General features: G+C 43.8%; 1 protein-coding gene across 1 annotated transcript in view; it reads left to right on the forward strand.

The window, feature by feature from the left end:
- Window positions 1-18,004, forward strand: part of NSL1 (NSL1 component of MIS12 kinetochore complex) — a 67,617-nt gene that overhangs the window by 38,339 nt on the left and 11,274 nt on the right. Inside the window, exon 5 of the mRNA XM_029593233.1 lies at window positions 10,943-11,010. Within this exon, the coding sequence (XP_029449093.1) occupies window positions 10,943-11,010 (68 nt within the window). The remainder of the gene's footprint in view (window positions 1-10,942; window positions 11,011-18,004) is intronic.

Genomic DNA, 18,004 nt, shown 5'->3' on the forward strand with positions numbered 1-18,004 from the left:
GAACTGCTTTTCCATGTGCAGCTTCATCCACAAGTACGAGCTGCAGTCCCCACCACCACCACCACCACCTCATAAGTGCAACCTGTGATCCCACCTTCCCAGTAGGATCCATTGCCTCCATCCCAAGTATGATCTGCCATTCCCTCCTCCCAGCTGGGCCTCTGCCTCGGGAGAGATTCTTCCAGCTGTAATCCAGCTGTTTTTCCACTTGCAGCAGAAACAAGTTCTTTTTGCAAGCAGGCTATCAGCTGCACTGGGTGAAGCACACGACGTTGGTAAACAAGGGCTGCAGATCAGAGTTAGGAATGTCCCCTTGAAGTGTGGGTAATCTTGCAGGACTTTGATCTGATCTGTTGCCTGATTTTACTGTTCATGTATGTGTTTTTTGATTTTGTATATTTTTCCTTTTATGATAGCTTCGATATTGTTTTTTGACTCTGTACCCTGTTTAGAACATCTTATGGGAAGTGTGTAATAAGTACCTTGGAACAGATAAGCTGCCTGCAGTCTCTTGCTGCAGATCCAATGTTCCCCAGAAAGGCAACATTGGCAGTGCGGATTCTAGTATAAAGTAATGGTCTCTTCTTCTGCTGGGAAAAGGGGCTTGATTGGACTGTAATCATACTGGGGTAGGGGAAGGTGGTGATAGCCTAGAATATGTGATTAGTATGGGGACTTCCTGAGGAGATGTGCTACGCAGGCCTGAATTCTGGCATGGCAGTTGCCTAAGATGTCAAATTTTTAAGGCACTGCTCAATCCCCCTACTGGCAGAGGCTCCAAGTACAAAGCCCACAGAGGGGGGATCCAAGCCACAATAAAAAGACAATGAGCATGGGTCCTGTGAGCCAGCATGTGCTCATAAGCCTTACAGTGGCCTTGCTCCTTGCATGGGTTTCCTTAGTAACAGAAAACACATGTGGAAAGGAGGGAGGCAGGGTCATCGTCAGGCCTGTGAATGTGTTCTAGCTCATAGGCTCCATGCTCATGGCCTTTCCATTGTTACTACCGGCCAGAGATGAGAGAATGTTTGGGAGGAGGACATAAGAGATGTTTGTGTGTAGAAGGGGGAACCTGGAGTAAAGCACCCTGGCTTGACTAGAACAGATATCCTAGGGAACACCATTTTAGCTTGTTCATAAAATAACATGGGCCATTTTCCCCCATCACTTCAAAGGTAAACCTCATAAGCTTAACTTTTGCTCATATATGAGGTAGTGTTTCTTGCTTGGCAGCCAGGGATATGTTGCTGGTTAAGGAGGGTAAGTTTGGCAGAAGAGCCAGGGCCTTGGTGAGGCCTCCCCTGATGTTCTGTGTTCAGTTCTGGAGACCATATCTCCAAAGGGACAGAGATGGGATGGAGGCGATCCAGAGAATGACAATCAAAATGGTGGGGGAGGTCTCCATCAAATGACTTATGAAGAGAGGGTGAAGGACCGGAATATGTATACCCTGGAGGAGAAGAAATACAGGGGAGATTTGATACAGACCTTCAGATACCTGAAAGGTTTTAATAATTCACAATCCACAAACCTTTTCCATTGGAAAGGAATCAGTAGAACTAGGGGTCATGAAATGAAACTCCAGGGATGGACAACTCAGAACTAATGTCAGGAAATGTTTCTTCATGGAGAGGGTGGTGGATGCCTGGGATGCCTTTCTGGAGGAGGTGGTGAAGGCAAAAACGGTGAAAGATTTCAAAGGGGCATGGGATAAACACTGTGGATCCCTAAAGGCTAGAGGATGGAAATAAAGAAAAGAGTGCATGGGGGTAGCTTGCTGGTGTGGCGGTTACTACCCTTAACCACTGAGCCTTCATATCATTGCTCTCTGCTTCAACGGCAGGGGGAAAAGAGGAAAAGGGGAATTGGATTCAGACAGCAACCAACACGGACCCCGACTTTTACACTCTGGGGAAACAAATAATCATGGGGGTAACTTGCTGGTGCGGCAGTTACTATCCTTAACCAATAAGCCTGATACTTTTGATGCAGCTCCAACATTGCTCTCTGCTTCAACAGCAAGAGGTAACAGGGAATTGGATTCAGACAACAACCAACAAGGGTCCTGACTTTTATGGTCTGGGAAACTAATAACTTTGGAGGTAACTTGCACCGCCCAGCAGATACTACCATAAGCTTGCTGGGCAGACTGGATGGACCATTTGGTCCTTTTCTGCCGTCACTTCTATGTTTCTATGTTTAAGTTTATTGTACAGCAAAATGTCAGTTGCCAGTCTGGTTCCTAATGTGAGTGTATTCCAGAACCTGGGGATGAAAGAGAAAGTATGCTTACAGATTCGGGCAAAGGGGGTTATAGGAGTATATCTTTTTCAGATCTTAAGTCTTTTATAGACCGCTTCCCTAAAAAAGAATTCAAAGCAGTTTACAGCATGGTAGGATAGACGAGCCAATCTTCATAGGCTGGAGGCAGGAACCACACTGACTCAGTCCTCTTCATGCAACTTCAACTTTATTACAATATTTAGCAAAACAAACGAGTAGGCTGTGGTACCTTCTAGCCGTGTACTGCCACGACATTGGCTTATAAAAGAGGGTTTAGGAGCTCCTTCTGGATTCACGTGGACCTCTCGATCTTAGGTGGGCTCCACCTCTTATCCTGTCCAGCAGGAAACCACCCACAGAGCACTCTCGCTCTGTGACATTTAAACTGGACCAGCTCATTAGCCTATTCCTACACAGGTAAAGAAGGAAAAGTAGGGCCGCTCCCTTACAAGCATAAATAAAATATATATTGTATCAAAATATGCTCTGTTTGCAATATCTCAGAGACAATACTTGAACTCTGGCCTTCCCCTTGAGTCTCTACTTTTAAGCCATCCTGTCCATTTCACCCAGGCTTTCTTGCATGCCACTACTGTTCTCACCATCTCCATTGAAAGGCATTTGCATGCATCCACTACCTTTTCTGTGAAGAAGTATCACCTTATCTTACTTCTCAATGTGTCTCCCACTCCTCAGCCTAATACCATGATTTCTTCTCCAGAACTTAATTTCCACTGCAAAATGCTTGTCTTTTGTACATTATATCTTTGAAGTATTTGAATGTCTATCATATCCCTCCTCTCTCTCTCTTTTCCTCTAGAGTATATTTGTTTAGGTCTATAAATTTCACCTCCTAGGGCTTATGGTGCAGGCTCCGCACTATTTTGGCAGCTGCCTTCTGGACTGACTACGTTGTTTAATATCCTTTCAGAGATGCAGTCTCCAGAATTGGGGATAGTCCTATAGATGAGGTCTCATCACAGTCTATAAAGAGACATTATCAGTTCTTTTTCTCTGTTGGTTATATCTCTCCTCATATACCCTAGCATTCCTCTAGCTCTGGTCATGGCCTTGTTACAATGTTTGGTAACCTTGAGCTCATCGGTTATAATTGCCTCCAGATCCTTGGTTGGTGCATACCTATGTTTTATCCACCATCATGTTCTGCTCCTTTGGGTTTCTGTGCCCTAAATGCTTGACTCTGCATTTTTACAATTTTGAGGTTAGTGGGAAGATTCAGAACCCAGGTTCCTAAAGCTTTTATTTTTGAATATAAGTGGAAAACCTGAAATGTAGGTTATGCTTTAAAGAGTCTGTGCAGAAAAAAAAAAAAATGCAGAAACACCCATCCCGCCCTGCTGCTTGTGAACTTCATGTCAGCTTAAATATCTGTCTTGCTCTGCCAATTCTTTTTCAATGACATGCACCCAGCGTACCCTCAGCGTACACTTGTCGTCGTCCAGGCTGCTAGTCTGCTGCCTGATGAGATCCTGACTGGTGAACGATCTAGTGGAGCATTCTAAACCACATCCTCTGGACAAGCTCTGAGGTTTGATGAAAGGAAATGAAGCAAATCTTGCCTGTCCTAGGTCAGCCATTCCTGAGGCTGCGGTAGCCCAGAGCACTGTTGAGCTCTCACGTCGCCCTTCTTATACCAGAAGGTGGTATCAGAAGAGAAAGTGCCTGCAGGGTGTCGCTTATGGCAGAGGGATTGCATGATCCTGGTGAAGCTTTCTGTCTCACAGTTTAGAAAGTACAACCCGAAATTAAAAATGGGTCATTCTCTGGTTATGCAATACTTTTCATTTCCCCATTCCATTTCCTTCTACTTAAAATTAATATAGGAAATGGAGAAAAATGAGAGCATTGTAGCACTGAACTATCTTTATTTTTGCTTTAGACCTGCATTTTTACATTTTTGATGCACAGCCTATCTTGTATTTTTTGATTTACTTTACCATTAGAGTGACTCTCTTTCTCCATGCTTAAGTTCATTTCTAATTCCTCAGTTTCCTAGCACCCAGACAGATGGATTCAGGACTAGTGGGTTACGTACCTCTACCAGCAGATGGAGACGGAGCAAAACTGACGTCACAATATATATACTCCTACAGTGACATCAGCCTGCCAGAGATGGTGGACATGCATCTCCCTACTGGGGATTGTTTAAATTTTTAGAAGGAGAAATAAAACATTTTAATGAGCCCTGCTCTCCTCCAGTGATACCAAATAGTCCCTCCCCCAGTTGAGAATTCCTGAGGTGATTTCCATGGTCCCTCAGATGAGCATCCAAGTTGTGTGCCCAGTTATTAGACGCTTAGTTGGAACGCCTGCTTGGGCGCCCTGGTGATAGCGGCCATGTTAGGCGCTCTCTGCCTGTGCGCACAAGGTGGGCTGCATTAGTTGTGTGCTTAATTTGGGAAGGTGGCAGTGCATCTAGTTTTGCGATGCCTAAATTTTGGGCTCCTATATTTTGTGCGTCCAAATTTTGCAGCATGAATTTAGCTGTATGCACATCTTCAGTCGCCGGTTAAGCGTACTGACAGACTGATGGTGCCTGTGACTAAGAAACCGAAGTGCTTTTCCCTCTGTGCTGCCTGTCACATTTGGGCATCTCAGCCTGTGGTGCCCTCTTAACTTGTGCCAGCGCTGCTTTAGAGGCTCAGGAAGAATTATCTTCGTCTGATTTTACTAAGCCTGGTTCTTCCTAGCCTGATGACGGCCTGGGTAAAGACATCTCAGGAGGTGCGCTTGACCTTGGAACTCCCTTATCTAGTTCAGCAGCAGGGGACAGTAGCTCAGTGGGCGCAGCACAGGTGACTTCTGGGTTTGGCATGGATCCTTCTGCCTTTTCTTGGGTAAAATGTTTTCAAAGATTGCAATCCTTTCTTCAGGTGCAGTTATCCACCCCATCCAATCCGCTCAGGTCAGAGTCGCAAGCAGTGATCTCTCTCTCATCTGGTTCTACTGTTAAGTACCGGGATACACTTAGATCGGCAGCAGGTCCTCCCGATAGGAATCCGGATGGCATGGATGATGAGGCTGATCCTGACTCTGGAGGATGGGGAAATTCCTCTGGGGCTGGAACTGTATAGGACTATGTTGTGGTTCTTTCATAGAGATGAGCTACTGGCTCTGATTTTCCCAGACGTTGAAGATGCTGGGAGTACTGGGGGCAGATTCCATGTCTGAGCTGAACAAAAATCCCATTTTGGTTTCTTTGCGTAAAGCCTCTTATTTGTTTCCCTGATTTGGAGGCCATTCAAGAATTGATTGATTTTATTTTATTTATTTATTTAACAGTTTTTTATACCGACCTTCATAGTAAATAACCATATCGGATCGGTTTACAGTTTAACAAAGGGAAAACTAGAGTAATAATTCAAGTAAACGAAAGATAACAATAGGTAGGAATAAGTCAAGGTTACAATCAACAGGGGGAGAGAACTTGGAAGCTTACAACAAGCTGGAAAGAAGAAAGGCCGGTAAAGTGTTGTTACCATAGAATGAACAAATTAAAAAAAAAAACAAAAAACAAAAAAAAAAAACTTAAACAGTGCTATCTGGCTCTGTTTGATCTTGAATAGGATGCCCTGGAGGCTAATTTCAAAGGGGGTCGGGCCTAGGGAGGCCTGTGCCCCCAGATCCAGTGGTGAGAGAGTGTTTGCATTTCCAAAAGTGGATGTGCTTGTCTGTGCCGTCTCCAAGTAGACAACTATCCCCTTGGAGGGAGGCGTGACCTTGAAGAATGCATTGGCAATGACCTTGCAGATAGCTTCTTGTTGTTCCCTGGTGGCTCGCTCTTGTTTATGTCTCTCTCAGGAGGTTGATGAATCTCGAGTGAATTCCAGGGCAGTTATGGAGCCAGCAGCTGCCTTTTTGGCAGATGTGGACTGCGATTTGGTCCGCACCTCAGCCAGAAGAGTGGCTTCGGTAATAATGGCAAGGCGTCAGTTATGGCTGAGAAATTAGTCGGCTGATGCAACCTCCAGGCTAGCCTTACAAAACTGCTCTTTAAAGGCTTGCTCTTGTTTGGGAGCAAGTTGAAGAAAATGGCCAGTAAGTGGGGCAAATCCCCAGTTCCTCAGTTGCCAGAGGATAAGAAGCAGACACCATGTTCCTTTGGCATGAGAGGTTGTGCCAGAGCATCCAAGCATTTTTGACCCTACAGAGGAGCGATATTTCAGAGACTCAACCTTTTGGTAGGTCTCAGTCCTTTCATCCCAGACAGGGTGCGGGCTTGGGTAGTGGTATCTCCCGAGCCTCCCAACGAAGGTTTGTTGACCCACTTCCAGGAACAGGAGATGGATGGGGGGGGGGGGGGGGGTGGCGCGCCTCGCCTCTCTCTTTTATGCGAGGTGGGTTGAAATCATGTCGGATCAGTGGGTCCTAGGTCCTGGAGATACAAGAGGGATATGCACTAGAGTTTCTCAGAATTCCTTGGGACGTTTTCATGGCGTCTCCCTGCAGAAGACGCAGGCAGTGGAGTGTACATTGTCAAGGCTCCTCAGTCTGAGGGCTGTGGTCCCAGTGCTCACGTCTCAAGAAAAAATGGGTCAATATTCCATTTTTCGTTGTGCCCAAGAAGGAGGAGGACTCTTTTCGTCCCATCCTGGATCTCAAAAGGGTCAACCGTCATTTATGGGTGGCTCATTTTCGCATGGAAACATTGCTGTCAGTGATAATGGCCGTGGAGTTGGGAGAATTTCTGACAGAGGTGTACCTCCATATTCCCATTCGATTAGAGCACCATTGTTTTCTGCGATTCACAGTGTTGGGATGCCATTATTAGTTTCAGGCGCTGCCTTTTGGTCTGGTCATCACACCAAAAACTTTTTCCAAGGTTATGGTGGTGGTGGCAGCAGAGGTGAGAGAGGATGGGATCCTGGTACACCCGTATTTGGATAACTAGCCAATTTGGGACAAGTCTCTGGAAGAGAACCACACAGTGACCCCCAAGGTGATCTCCCTGTTGCAGGAGCTAGGTTGGGTGGTGAACCTAGCCAAAAGCAGTCTTCAGCCATCTCGTTGGAGTATCTCTGTGTTCGGTTTGACATGAAACAGGGCAGGGTTTTCCTGCCAGAAGCTCGGATTCAGAATTGATGGCGTAGGTGCGTCTTTTGATGAACACAATAAACCCAACAGTGTGGTTCTATTTTCAGGTACTCTCTTTGAAGACGGCTACTCTAGAAGTGGTGCAGTGGGTGAGGGCGCATATGCGTCCTCTTCAGCACTCTCTGTTGTCTCATTGGAGCCCACAGTCTCAGGACTACTCGATTCAGCTCCATCTGCCGATGGAGGTCGGCTTTCAACTATGGTGGTGGTTACAAGCAGATCATCTAAGAAAGGGAGTTTCCCTAAAATCACTGGACTGGTTAGTACTCACGACGGATGCGAGCCTTCAGGGTTGGGGAGCTCACTGTCAGGAACTGACAGCGCAAGGGTGCTAGAGTGCAGAAGAATCTCTCTAAAACATCAATCGGCTGGAATCCCGTGCGGTACGGTTGGTATGCTTGCAGTTCAGCGGCAGGTTGCAGGATTGAGCGGTCCGGCTAATGTCTGATAACACAATGACAGTGACTTATATCAATCAGTAAGGAGGAACTAAGAGTCAGCATTGCAGGAGATAGACCAACTTATGGAATGAGCAGAAGTGCATCTCCAAGAGATCTTGGCCTCGCACATCGCAGGAAAAGATACGGACCCAGAAGAATGGGTATTATCAGACGAGGTGTTTCAGTTGATAGTGGATCACTGGGGCCTTCCGTTTCTAGACCTGCTGGCAACTTCTCACAATGCACAGGTTCCTTGATTCTTCAATCACAGGAGAGATCCGAAGTCCTTGGGTATTGATGCTTTTGTGCAGGAATGGCCGGAGGACAAGCTGCTGTGTATGCCTTTCCCCGGTGGCCCATGTTGGGCAGAATGGTTCGGAGGATCGAATGTCGCAGAAGGATAGTGCTATTGGTAGCACCAGATTGGTCCATGAGACCATGGAATGCAGATCTGTGTCGACTCCTGGTAGATTCCCCCCCTCCGGTTTCTGGCACACATGAATTTGTTGCAGCCGGGACCTGTGCTTCACGACGATCCGACTCTGTTTTGTCTTACGGTATGGCCCTTAAGAGGGCTCACTTGCTGAAGTGTGGATATTCTACTGCAGTGATTGCCACTTTGCTTCGAGCAAGAAAGTTCCACTTCCTTAGCCTATGTGCAGGTTTGGCAAGTGTTTGAGGCTTGGTGTGAGGATCGAGGTGTTCTTCCTCATTCAGTTAAGATCTCGCTCATTTTGGAATTTTGCAGGATGAATTGAATAAAGGGTTGACTCTTAATTCCTTAAATGTTCAAGTAGTGGCTCTTGCCCGTTTCAGGGGCCAAGTGAATGGTGAGTCCTTATTGGCTCATCCAGCCAATAAGGACTCGTTTCTTGAAAAGAGTGAAACATCTTCATCCTCCCTTGTGGTTACTGTTACCTGTGTGGAGTCTTAATCTGGTTTTGGATTTCTTGGTGGGTCCTATGTGTCGACCAATGTGTGGCCTTTCCTTACAGTTACTTACCTTGAAAACTGTGTTCCTTGTGGAGATTTGTTCTGTGCATCAGATTTCTGAGCTGCAGGCCTTGTCTTGCTGGGAGCCATTCCTTCAGGTGACTCCAGGGGTGATACAGCTGCGTACTGTTCCTTCCTTTTTGGCAAAAGTGGTCTCAGATTTTCACTTGAATCAGTCCATTTCCCTGCCATCTCTGGATAGGGAAACAGATGTGGAGGAATATCGCCTGTTGCGACCCTTGGATGTCGAGACATATCGTAAGGTATCTGGAGGTTTCTAAACCTTTCCGGAAGATGGATCGCCTGTTTGTCCTTCACGGTGGAGGTAAACAGAGCGAACCTGTGTCGCAGGCTACAGTAGCTCATTGGATTAAGGAGGTAGTCATGGCCATATATGTAGATGCTGAAAAGCCATTGCCTACTCAGGTTAGAGCTCATTCCATTAGGGCTCAGGCAGTGTCATGGGCGGAAGTTAGATGGTCTCCTTTCGACATTTGCCGAGCTGCGACATGATCCTTCTTACACACCTTTTCCAGATATTATTACCTGGATGTACAGGCCTAGGAGGACACAGCCTTTGCATGTGCAGTTTTCACTGAACCGCAGACAGCCTCCCACCCTATTCGGGAGTAGCTTGGGTACCCACTGGTCCTGAATCCATCTGTCTGGGTGCTAGGAAATGAGAAATTACCTCTTACCTGATCATTTTCTTCTCCTTAAACCAGACAGATGGATTTAGTTTCCTGCCATTGGCTGCCAAATGATTGAGTTATGGTCCTTCTGCATGGCTTACGTGCTCCAGACTAAGTGTTACTTCAGTCCCTAGGCTAGTGTTAATGCATTCTTTGTCTGAGTTCAGTGTTTCCTGTAGGCTGAATACTGAAATGGTCATTTGTTATTAATCAAGCTTTTGCTAGTCTGTCCACAGTTGGCTTTTGAAGAGAATACTGGTGGGCTGATGTCACTGCAGGGGTATATATACTGAGACATCAGTTTTGCTCAGTCTCCATCTGCTGGTAGAGGTGCATAACCCACTGCTCCTGAATCCATCTGTCTGGTTTAAGGAAAAGGAAATTATCAGGTAAGTAGTCATTTCTCATTTTCTTCCTAGAAAATTATTGCAGGTGAGTGGCCAAAGATTCCATCTGGGTGTATAGAAGGCATTGTTTTTGCACCTCTTGTCTGTAAGTCTTGATTGTAAACATTCTCTTATGTGCATCTGTACAGCATAGTGTATAGAAATTAGTAGGGGGCTAAGAAGTGTTTAAAACTAAAATCATCATTTGTAGATGAAGCTGATGATTGCAACTATAAACAACCCTCCTATCTGTCCCCACCTCAAAAAGAAATATTAACTTCTGTACACCCAGCTGGAATGGTTCATCTGCAGTTCCTCATCTCCACTCTGTGTTCATCACTCTATGGCTCCTCTTTCCTGCAACCCAGCCCTCCATCTTCCTGCTGTGGTTCTCCTCTTTTCACCCAACCCATCTATCATCATCTTTTCTCTCTGCATCTCTTCTCTTCCCCCAAGCAATCTCTATCTCCCCACTATGTATTCGTCCCTCCACGATCTTTTGTTGCTCCATTGGGAAAAGGTGATTAAAGGGACAGTGGATGATCTTCCTAGAACCAGGATTCTCAGACTGGAGGATGCAAGATGGATCACTGGGGGTGAGAAGGGCATGAAATTTGAGGTTTGATTTAACTTTAATTGCAGTATATTTATTGTACTACCATTTAAAGTCAAATGTAACCATTTTTTGAGGAGGGGTTGTTAAAGTGCTATAAAAAAGGGAGCATGATATAAAAGCTTGAGAGAGACTGACTTGAAATGTCAGCAACCAGCACTTTTTTAAATTGGTTGGCTGGAGGTGGGTGTTTTTCTTGTATTTCTAAATAAAATAATGCGCCTCTGTTGATCTAGTGATTCTAGTCACTGCACAGTGTGACATTCCAAGGCTTTATAAATCGATATAAACAACTTCATTTGGTTTCTGTCGGCAATAGCCCACTCCAGTTCTTGACCACTTGTTTTGATATGACAAATGGAATTGGCTTCTGTCATATATTCCTTAATGAAGTAGTAACTGCTCTCCCTTTCTGTGCAGCCTCTCGTATGGCGGATCTGACAACTGCAACGACTACAGTATCAAAGCAGATTAGTGAAACGATTAAGGTAAGTTCCATACATTTGGCAGGCTCGTGACTTTTCCTTTCAAGGAAAAAGATATTTAGTTGCTTTATTTTTTTTTTTGTTCAGTTTTAGAATTTTCCAATTGTCCCTGCACAGTTGGGTGTTGTAAATCTCTTCCCTTTCTCCGGACTCTGCCAGACAGCATCCTCACAGGGGGAATTACATTTTTGGTGGAATTACTATTAGCAACTCAAAAAATAGAGAATATTAATATGTATGTTTTTCAGTTTTCCCTAATTTTTGAGGCTTCCACGCCAAGCAGATCAGGTACTCTTTCTGGTTCAGTAATCCAACAAGGGCCACCACAATAGCAACCATCTTCCCTTCCTCCATGGGTCCACGGTGCACATCAGCCCTGTTGGACACTAGTCCCAAATATGAATCTTTCTCACCATGGTGCTACAACCTGAGCCACAGGGGGTGACTCAAGACTAATCATTTTAATCTTGCATGGACATTTGTGGTCTGGCTTACCTTCCTTCACTCCTGAACTTTCAGCCCAGTCAGAATCTGTCCCACCCCCACTCACTGCCGTTAATGACAGGGGGTTCAAAGCGGAGGCACCATGGTCCTTCATTTATAGATGACAGGGTCTTGTCCAGGCTTAAGATCCACCTGTCTCCCGATGTAACCCAGCCATCACTATGACAGTTTTCAGTAGGGAACTACAGACCGTGGCACACAGAATTCTACCTCTAGGTGTCGCTGTAGTGCAATGGCTTGGACTTCCTCCCTCCCAAGCCTCTGTTTGCTCAATTAGCAGAACTTACATTCGGCGAACAGACACCTTACTAGGATTTCAGTCATTTTACTCACTCGTATGTCACACGGCTTCTTGCAAAGTTGATTTTAAATAAGGTGCATCCAAAGGCTAGTAATGAACATAAGAAGTGCCCTGCTGGGTGAAACCATGATCCATTGAGACCAGCAATCCTGTCTCTGACGGTGAGAGGTGAATATCAATTTAGTCACATGTCAACACAGTGTGTTTAATATTTAGCTAACTGCTAAACTAACAGGAGTCAAAAATTATTTCCTAGAGACAGTAGAAGATATTTAGACAGTAGAGACAGTATTTTCTGTCTACAGTGCTTGATGGCAGCATTACCTAGTATTTTATAGCACAGGTGCGAAGCTCGACACTCCGAACCACCACTTAGAACAAATCCCTTAACCTCCCGCTTCTGCAAGTTAGACAATAAGCTGCTTTGGAAATGAGCATTTTAGTGATGCAAATTGGTACAGTACCGTCCATTAGTACTATATAAATAATACAAGAAAAAGAAGTGTCCGTGAAAATGGCATGTTCATACAGGAGCACATTCATACTGCCACTGGCAGTTTTTTCATCAGAGTAACCAAAGCGTGCCATGTAAAACACTAAAAATAGTTCTTTTTAAAAGAGGTTTTGTCATTGTATATAAGCAAAATCTTCATCTGAATGTCTAATGACATTCCCAATGTGTAGTTAAGTTAAAGGCCAGTGCCCAGTCTATATCATTGTTATAAAGATGCATCGTACACTATGTTCAAAATATTGCTGGATCCCAATATTCAAAAGATTCAACCAAAGCCCCACTTGTTAAGCCGAACAGGAGTGCATGGAACTGGAACTAATTTTGCACAATGCAAAAGCAGATGTATCTCTGATCCTCCTTTCTAATAGGAATATGAAAGTAAGCCTCTAATATGACTAGAGAGGACGTGCACAAAGGTTATGCAAAGAAGGTGTTTTAATGCATAGTTGATCAGGACCAAATCCTATCAGGGGGGCATTCACGCTTCTGCTGGAGTAGTCCAAGACTTAGAAGACTTGGGCTGGGTTATCAGTTACACAAGGAGCACGTTTAGCCCTTTATAGTCTCTAGAGTACTGGGAGCACACTTTGATAGCCTTGCAGTTGCTTGCTAATCATCAAGTGGTTTATCAGGTATTTAGAAGCAACAAAATCCTTCCATAAATCTTTTTTCTTGTTTGGAGGACCATATAAGGAAGAGGTGGCCTCCAAGGCAACTGTGGCCAGATGGATCAAGGAAGCTATCATTTTGGCATATTTGCTCAGGGACCGGTGAGCCCCAGAGCTGGTTTGTACTCGTTCCACGAAAACACAGTCTCTCTTGTGCAGAGGGTGGTGGCGGTTGCCCCTGCTGACATTTGCAACTTGAGCATGTTTGCATTCATTTTCAGACATTACAGATTAGATGTCCTGGTGAAGGAGGACACAGTTTATAGAGCTGTGGTTCTTAGGGTGGCCCTTACTTCCTCCCTCCACAATTAATTGGGCTTTGGTACGTCCCACTGATATAGACTGGCTTGAGCTGGTGCAGCAGGCGAAATGGAAGGAGGAAGTTTTACCTGTTAATTACCTTTCCTTGAGTTCTACACCAGTCCAGGGCTCTCCTGGAAAGCTGGGCCTTTATTTTGGAGAATAACTTTTGCTCGGCCTTTATTTTTTTGTCCTATATATACATCACGGAGAGGCAAGTTTTTATTCATCCTGGAGTTAAACCTCTTTACTGTCCTTTGTTCTGTGGTTCCATTATTCACAAGGGCAGGTCGTTTCCAGGTGAGCGGATATCTCTCTTAAGATGTTGGAAATGTAGGGTTCTTATTTGGGTCCCTGTAGTTGGTTTTGTTGCAGTGTTTTGTCAAGGGTAGTTTGGATTTCTCTGGGCTGCACTACCTATAAGTACTGACGATGTCACACCAGAATTCAGTGTGATCTGTCTCCATCTGCTGGAAGGGGGGACACAACCCACTGGTATGGAATGACCAGATTGCTGTAGCAGGACTCATGGAAAAGGTAATTAACAGGTAAAAAAATTCCTCCATAATTTGTATTAAATATATTGCTAGCTATTGCTGTTCCTGGGAGTGAATAACAGGTAATAGATCTAGGTTTTGAGATCTGCCACATATTTGTGTCCACTCTCAAAAGACAAGATGCTGGGCTCGATAGATCTTGGTCTGACGCAGCATGGCACTTCTTATGTTCTTATAGAGTCATGGAGTGTCCCCTGTTTTAGTATTATTTAAATTGGCAAATAACCATACATTATTTACCCATTCCACCCCTTTCAAGATTTTATAAATTTGTCATGTCCCCTCTCAGCCCTCTCTTTTCCAAGCTGAAGAACCCTAGCCTATGTTCCATCTCATCATAGGAAAGCCATTCCACCCCCTTTATCATTTTTGTTGCCCTCTGCAGGGCCAGCGGGAGGTATTAGGCAGACTAGGCAGCTGCCCAGGGTGCTGGAAGTGGGAGGGGCAGCGGGGTGCGACACAAGGACAGCATTTTCGAAAGCGAATGTGCGCCCTGAGACACGGAGGTGAGCAACATGGGGCTCTGGAGATGCGTGCCGTGGGAATTGGGTGGATAAAAATGCGGACAATGTGAATCGCCTGGAGAGAGACGTATGGGGCCATGTGAATCGCAGAGAAGAGAGCAAGAGGGATCACATGACTGTCTGATGACATCACCGCCTGGGCGGCTGGCCACCCTCGCACCTGCACCTTAAGATGGGGGTGACCAGAACTGCACACAGTAATCAAGGTGCAGTCACACAATGGATCGATACAGAGGCAATATGATATTTTGTTGTTTTATTCTTCATTCCTTTTCGGATAATTCTTAATATTCTATTTGCTTTTTTGACTGCTGCTATACTGGGAATTTCAATATACAGTTCACAAAGACTCCAAGATCCTTTTCCTGGGGATCACTTCTAATACAGAGCCCAGCATTGTGTATCTGTAGTTGGGATTATTTTACCCTATGTGTATCACTTTGCACTCTTCCACATTACATTTCATCTTCCATTCAACTCCCAATCTCCTAGTCTCACAAGATCCTTCTGCAATTCCTTGCAATCTGCTGTTTTAACAAATTTGAATAATTATATGTAAATCTGTTCACCACACTGTTTCCTTTTTCATATCATTTATGTATATGTTAAACAGCACAGATCCCAGTACTGATCTCTGTGGTACTCCACTAATAACCTTTCTCCATTTGGAAAACTGACCATTTAGTCCTAACCTCTGTTTCTTGTAACCCAGTTACCTATCCACAGTAGGACATTGCTGCCTATCCAATGACTTTTTAATTTCCTGAGGAGTCTGTCCTGGGCGACTTTGTCAAATGCCTTCTGAAAATCCAAATACACTATATCAACTGGTTCACCATTATCTACATGTTTGTTTACACCTTAAAAAGAAATCTAAGAAATTGTTTGTTTAAGCTGTAAGGAGATCTTGGGTGGATATTTATTTATTTATTTATTTAAAACTTTTATATACCGACATTCATTTGCATATCACATCGGTTTACAAAGAATGGTAAATTTAACTTTAGAGAAGAAAGTAAAAGTTACATGTAACATGGAGATAAATGAACAAAGTGGGATATAAAGGGGAGGAAAAAAAAGGGGGGTCAGGAGGACATTTGATTATCAGATTTAACCAATAACCTTGTGATACGAATTCGTTAGCTTTGGGGAGCAGATACAGACACTTTTTATGAGGTAGTCAGTTTATTAGCAGCATAAGTGAACCAAGAGTAGTATGGTACAATTATTCTTTCAATTTTTGATTTTGTTAGTTTTAGTTTTACAGTCTAAGCACTGTCATGCAAGATAAGCAGAACTTAGAAGCATTATCTTTTATCTTAACTTGCACCTAAGAATTACACGATTGTCAAAATAGATTAGCCCAGCCGTAAAGTAATTTTAGCCAGTGTCTCACCTTCTACAGTACTGCACCAGTCTAGGGTCACTACTGTAAAAGGACACCGTCTCGACACCAAGGGATTAATCCAGCGGAATCGCTTTTAGTAGATTACAGATAAAACTCAAAAAGTCTCACCGACGTCTCCATGAGATAAGATGGTAGAAAAAGGGGTAACATTCACTTATTGGTCAAAGTCCTTCAATGGGAATAATAAGCAAATGGTTGCAATAAGTTCTGTTAACAAAGCTCTCTTGCCAGAGCTTGGGTAATCTGTGGAGAAGCCACGGGGGAAAGCCCTTAGCAAAGGCTGTGTTGGAATGTTCCCAGTAAGCTGTCCATCTAGGATAATGTCCATTCAGATCATCTCAGACGTCCCAATCTACATCTGGGTAACTCAGAGTCCTTTTCTCAGAATCAGACCTCTTGAATATTTAATTCCATAAGGGTCCAACATTGATCTGGATTGGATATTTCCACCTTCTATAGACACAGGATTGGTGGGATGCAAACGATGTCGTCTAGGCACCAATGTATAAGAATATTCTCATACACTAATTAGAGTCCATCAGCCAAGCAAGTATTAAAACAGTATCCGTTTCATAGCTGGTATCAGACAGGATACAAAGTTTCACCAAGGACATGTTCTCACTTCTGGTCCAAGGACATGTTCTTCATTGTGGTCCAAAGTTGTTGTTCTCAATTGGGAGGTGATGGCAACGCTCTGAAATGAAGAAACAAATACAATCTTTTCTCCTCTATGTAAAAGGTTTCATATAAAGTTGCCAAAAACATCACATGGTAGAAAAACTACATGTCTATAATGCGTTAGGCCTGTACGCTTACTCAGTCTGTGTGCAGAGCAATAGGCCTCAAAAGTTCAGAATGCAAATCCTGTTTAGGGTCACTGGCATCTATCGTACAAAGCAAACTTCCCTTTGCTAAAACCATGTTGACTCTTCTCTTATTAAGCCATGTCTCTTTGTATGGCCCATGATTTTGTAGCTTCACCATTTCGCCCAGCACTGACATAAGGCTCAACAGTCTATAATTTCCCAGATTAGCCCCAGAGCTCTTTTTAAAAATTGGCTTTACAGTGGCCACTTACCATTCTTCAGGTATTGTAGCCATTTTAAATTATAGGTTACTTTGTAACAGTTTCATGTTTGAACATAAGAAATTGCCATGCTGGGTCAGACCAAGGGTCCATCAATCCCAGCATCCTGTTTCCAACAGAGGCCAAACCAGGTCACAAGAACTTGGCAATTACCCAAACACTAAGAAGATCCCATGCTACTGATGCAATTAATAGCAGTGGCTATTCCCTAAGTAAAATTGATTAATAGCTGTTAATGGACTTCTCCTCCAAGAACTTATCCAAACCTTTTTTGAACCCAGCTACACTAACTGCACTAACCACATCCTCTGGCAACAAATTCCAGGGCTTTATTGTGCGTTGAGTGAAAAAGAATTTTCTCCGATCAGTCTTAAATGTGCTACTTGCTAACTTCATGGAATGCCCCCTAGTCCTTCTATTATTCCAGGGCTAATCTGGGAAATTATAGACTGATGAGCCTGACTGTGCTGAGCGAAATGGTGAAGCTAACAAAATCATGGGCCATACAAAGAGACATGGCTTAAGAGTTCTTTTAGGATCTAGTGTGGATGCCATCTGCTCCTAGTGATCTTTTACTCTTTAGTTTGTTATTTCTATCTATTACATCCTTCATTATCACAGAGATTTGTTTTAGTTGCTCAAAATTATCATCATCAAGGAAAGTTTCAGATGTGGGTGTGGTCCCAAAATCTTCCTCAGTAAAGACTGAGGCAAAGAATTCATCCAGTTTTTCTGCTGTCTCCTTGCTCTCCCTAAACACCCATTTTATCCCTTGGTCATCAAGTAATCCTACTGACTCCCTCATAGGCTTTTTGCTTCAAATGTACTTTTACTATTAGAGTTTGCCTCTCTGGCAAGCTTCTGTTGTGTTATTTTTGGAGCCTCTGTGTTTAGACTGTACTTTCAGATCTCAGATTTTTAAATGCATCTACTCCCAATTATGCACCTGATGACTTTATTTTATTTTATTTTTTTAGAAATATTACTACAAGATCTAACTTTTGTAGCAGACATAGACAATTCTATATTTCTTCATCATAATAAGGGCTGTACTGTGTTAAAAAAAAAAAGTATTCTAGTTATGAGGGACTTGTTTTGAGTTACTCAAAATTATTAAATTCAAGTTTCCTATGT

Source organism: Rhinatrema bivittatum, chromosome 3, assembly GCF_901001135.1.
Source record: "Rhinatrema bivittatum chromosome 3, aRhiBiv1.1, whole genome shotgun sequence".
Lineage (NCBI taxonomy): Eukaryota > Metazoa > Chordata > Amphibia > Gymnophiona > Rhinatrematidae > Rhinatrema > Rhinatrema bivittatum.